At 40.4% G+C, this 4,163-nt stretch overlaps 1 protein-coding gene across 2 annotated transcripts in view; it reads left to right on the plus strand.

The window, feature by feature from the left end:
• Window positions 1–1,838, plus strand: part of ZNF621 (zinc finger protein 621) — an 11,292-nt gene extending 9,454 nt beyond the window's left edge. For both annotated transcript variants that reach the window (XM_008053875.1, XM_021710382.1), the window contains one exon: window positions 653–1,838. In XM_008053875.1, coding sequence (XP_008052066.1) covers window positions 653–1,710 — 1,058 coding nt within the window. In that variant the 3' untranslated portion in view covers window positions 1,711–1,838. The remainder of the gene's footprint in view (window positions 1–652) is intronic.
• The last annotated feature ends 2,325 nt before the right edge of the window (window positions 1,839–4,163 follow it).

Below are 4,163 nucleotides of genomic sequence, written 5' to 3' on the forward strand. Positions count from 1 at the left end.
TCAGCCTTCCAAGTAGCTGGAACTACAGGTGTGCACTACCATGCCCAGCTAATTTTTTTATTTATTGTAGGGATAAGGTCTCGCCAAGTTACCCACGCGGGTCTCGAACCCGTGGGCTGAGGCAATCCACTCACCTCAGCCTCCCAAAGCACGGGATTACAGGCTGAGCCACCGAGCCCAGCCGTCTCATCCTCTTTTATGTTTGCTTGTACATAACCATTTAATTGGTCTTTTTTTTTTTTGAGTCAGAGTCTCAATCTGTTGTCCAGGCTGGAGTGCAGTGGCACATTCATGGCCACCACAGTCTTGACCTACTGGGCTCAGGTGATCTTTCTACCTCAGCCTTCCAAGTACCTGGAATTACAGGCATGAGCAGCCAGGCTAAGCTAATTTTGTTTTGTTTTGTTTTGTTTTGTTTGATTTACTGTAGAGACAGGGTCACACCAAGTTGCTCATGCTGGTCTCGAACCCCTAGGCTCAGACAGTCCTCTTGTCTTGGCCTCCCAAAGTGCTGGGATTACGGGCATGAGCCACTGTGCCCAGTCAGTTGGTCTATTTTAAAAATCATATTCTACAAGAGAAAATCAGAACCGCTGAATTCTGTTGTCCTTCCACTTCAGTAACTGGGAACCCTTATGGCTTCTTTGGTCAGGTGGTGAATCCTCAATCAAGAATGAAGAGCCGATTATAAAGCAGGAAGCCTCAGGAGAAACAGAGTTGCACAGAGTGCCAGTAGGAGGACTCCTCAGAAACATCTCTGAGCATTTTGATTTTAAAAGCAAGGCAATGAAGCAGACTTTCACTCTAAATCCAAATCTGATACTTCGAGGTGGAATGAAGTTCTATGAATGTAAAGAATGTGGGAAAATCTTCAGATATAATTCAAAACTCATTCGGCATCAGATGAGTCATACTGGGGAAAAGCCCTTTAAGTGTAAGGAATGTGGCAAAGCTTTCAAGTCCAGCTATGACTGTATTGTACATGAGAAGAACCACATTGGAGAAGGGCCCTATGAATGTAAGGAGTGTGGCAAGGGTTTGAGTTCCAACACAGCCTTGACTCAACATCAGAGGATCCACACTGGAGAGAAACCCTATGAATGTAAGGAATGTGGAAAAGCTTTCCGTAGGAGTGCAGCATACCTTCAGCATCAGAGATTACACACAGGCGAGAAACTCTATAAATGTAAGGAATGTTGGAAAGCTTTTGGCTGTAGGTCACTTTTTATTGTCCATCAGAGAATTCATACTGGGGAGAAACCTTACCAATGTAAGGAGTGTGGCAAAGCCTTTACTCAGAAAATAGCTTCCATCCAGCATCAGAGAGTTCACACTGGGGAGAAGCCTTATGAATGTAAGGTGTGTAGGAAAGCCTTCAAATGGTATGGAAGTTTTGTTCAGCATCAGAAATTGCACCCTGTAGAGAAGAAACCTGTCAAGGTTCTTGGGCCATCCCTGGTCAGTCCCCAGTGCCCCTCTCCAGCCTTATCTTCTGTTCCTCTCCAAGGGTCCTGCTCTGCTCCAGCTATAGTTGTGCCTTCACTGACCTTTCCACATGCCGTACTCATTCCTGCTTCTGGGCCTTTGTTCATGCTGCTACCGACATCTGGAACACCTTCTTCTCCTGCTCAGATAATACGTGTTTTCCAGGGTCTTACTCCCACTGTGAAGCCTTCTCCAATTATTCTGACCCCTTCTCACCCCTCATGAGCTTCATCTTGGGACTCCTGTGGCTCTTATGCCCAGCTAATCTCCAGCCTAATTTAAGTTTTATTTGCATTTTTTCTTCACCTTACATGTGTTACAACTGTTTCACATAAACTCCATTGTAATCCGTATACATTTAAAGACCATGTTTCCTCTGGTAGAAAATGAAAATTCTTAACCTTTGCATTGGTCCCTTACATACTTGAACAACAGTGGCTATATCTGCATGATGGGGTTTCCAGTGTTAGAAGTGCTGAGAAGACAGTGTTAGGGAAGTTTGGGAAAGAGCACATCCCTGTATTAGGCATTTGTGATTAGAGGGAAGCAACCTGGGTAAAGCAGGAAGAGGCATGCAAGAACTGTGGCAGCAGAGAATTGAAATAAGCTTCCAACAAGTAGAGAAGAATGTAGATTGTTTAGTGGGCCGGTGGCTAGGTGTGTAGTAATACAATTGAAGTTACTTTGCCCTTGGCACATATCATGAGGATCCCATAAATATATGCAAAAGATAATGTGAAATGTAAAAAAAAAAAAAAAGGCTGCATTCATGGCAGTGGTAGCAATCATGTACAATCATGTCTTTAAACATGACTTTCTTTAGTTTTGTTCTTGATATCTAGATTTTTCTTTTAACTTTTGTTTCCTAAGTAAGTATACACAAAGACATTCATCTTTGTTTTATCTGTTGTGTACGTTTTTCTTGAAGGACATTCTGTTTTTTTCTTTGGAAACACTGGCTTCTATATTTTATTTTCTCCAGGTAGCATAAATTGTAAATGTGAATTTGTGAATTACTAAAGAAATAAAGGCAATGGTATAAAGCCAGCTTGGGGGAAATATGAATAAGCCTCCAAAATTGTTTTTAGAAGTAAAGGGGGCGGTGTTATGGGTCAATGGTGGGCTTTGTGATGAGTTAGAGAAGTGGAATTTTGGGTTGCTTTTGGTATTGACCTTGATGAGGAGCCTTTGCAACTATTCAAAGGACTATATGAAGTAGGTACTGGAAAAATAACTTGAGTTATGCATTTGTTAGCATTAATGTAAATGTAAGTTCTAAACATTAATAGAGGGGTCAATGTATTTTTTTCTCTTTTGTTCTGCTGTTGCTATCTAGGTGTTTATCATAATTACTAGAAAAGACCTTTATGTTCTTGGTTTTTAAATTTTATCATGTACCTGAAATACCTGCTGTGCTTGTAAAAAAGAGTAGTTTTCTAGCCTAACTTCCAGAAATGATGATTTTGGATGTCTGTGATGAAGGCCAGATCTTTAGTGTGAACCGTACTTTGAGAGATATGCTTTAAACAGAAAATGCCTCTTTGGAAGCATATACTGATAAAGAGTTTGTGAGGGACTGCCTTATATCACAGTGAATCCTCAGGAAAGAGACTTCTAAAAGTAGTTTGAATCGTGTCAATTTAGAAGAAGAGAGAAAAGCAAGTGAGATGTGGCCGGTTGGGAAGAGAAGAAAGGGGCAAAATGATCTGGTGTGATCTATGGAGAATTCTGAGGTGACTTCAATGTTTGTGGGAGTTGACATTGACTGTCTTCTGCTATTTATTTGCTTGTTGCCTGAAATCATGAGGAAGTACTTTTTTTAAATTATAAAGTTAACACACTTCAAAATAGCTCTTGTATTAAGGAACACAATGGGTGCAAGAGATGATTTAGAACTGAACAAGAGTAAGAATAGGACATACCAGAATCTATGGGATGTGGCAAAAGGTGGTATTCAGAGCATTATTTGTGGTCTTGAATGCATTCCTTAGAAAACAAGAGTTTGATAGCTTACAACTTGGGCACCTCAGGGTGGTACTTGGTGATGGGAAACAAACAGAACAAAATTAACCAAAAACTGAAGCAAAGAAACAAACCCACAAATCCTATAAACTTAGCAGAAATAAGATACACAATAGTGTTTTTGGTAAAGATGGTGGCTGAACATGTGTGATAGCTAGCATTCACATCCTTCTGAAACCCCACTAGAACAGTTAAAGAGGTTAAAGATTAAAAGGAATAAACTCACAAGGACAAAAAAAATAAGATGATAACATTTTGGAAGCTAGAAAGCAAGTGAAAGAGTTCTAACTTTTAGCAGGTATGAGAAAGATGAATCCTAAGCTATAATACAGGAAGCTGAATAGCATTTATTATATTCTGCCTATATGGTAGAATTCCAAAAAAGGCTTAAGGATTAAAGATTCAGGTATTTCTGGAAGTAGGCGATGCACGTGGGACTAAGAATGGGGAACTTGGCTAAGTCTTTTACACACCATTTGGATTCTCAGGTCATATCCTCTGTCTCTCTTCTCTGGCATTTTGAAGGTCAGGGGTACCACACTGCATGTTAGGTCCTTCTCCTTCACCTTCTAAACTTCTAACCCTATTAATATTCAGAATGTGGCCGACTAGATTTAGGCACCTTCTGGACTGGAAATCAGAAGTACTTTCTTTGG

Source organism: Carlito syrichta, unplaced genomic scaffold, assembly GCF_000164805.1.
Source record: "Carlito syrichta isolate Samal-C Ts95f unplaced genomic scaffold, Tarsius_syrichta-2.0.1 Scaffold288790, whole genome shotgun sequence".
NCBI lineage: Eukaryota > Metazoa > Chordata > Mammalia > Primates > Tarsiidae > Carlito > Carlito syrichta.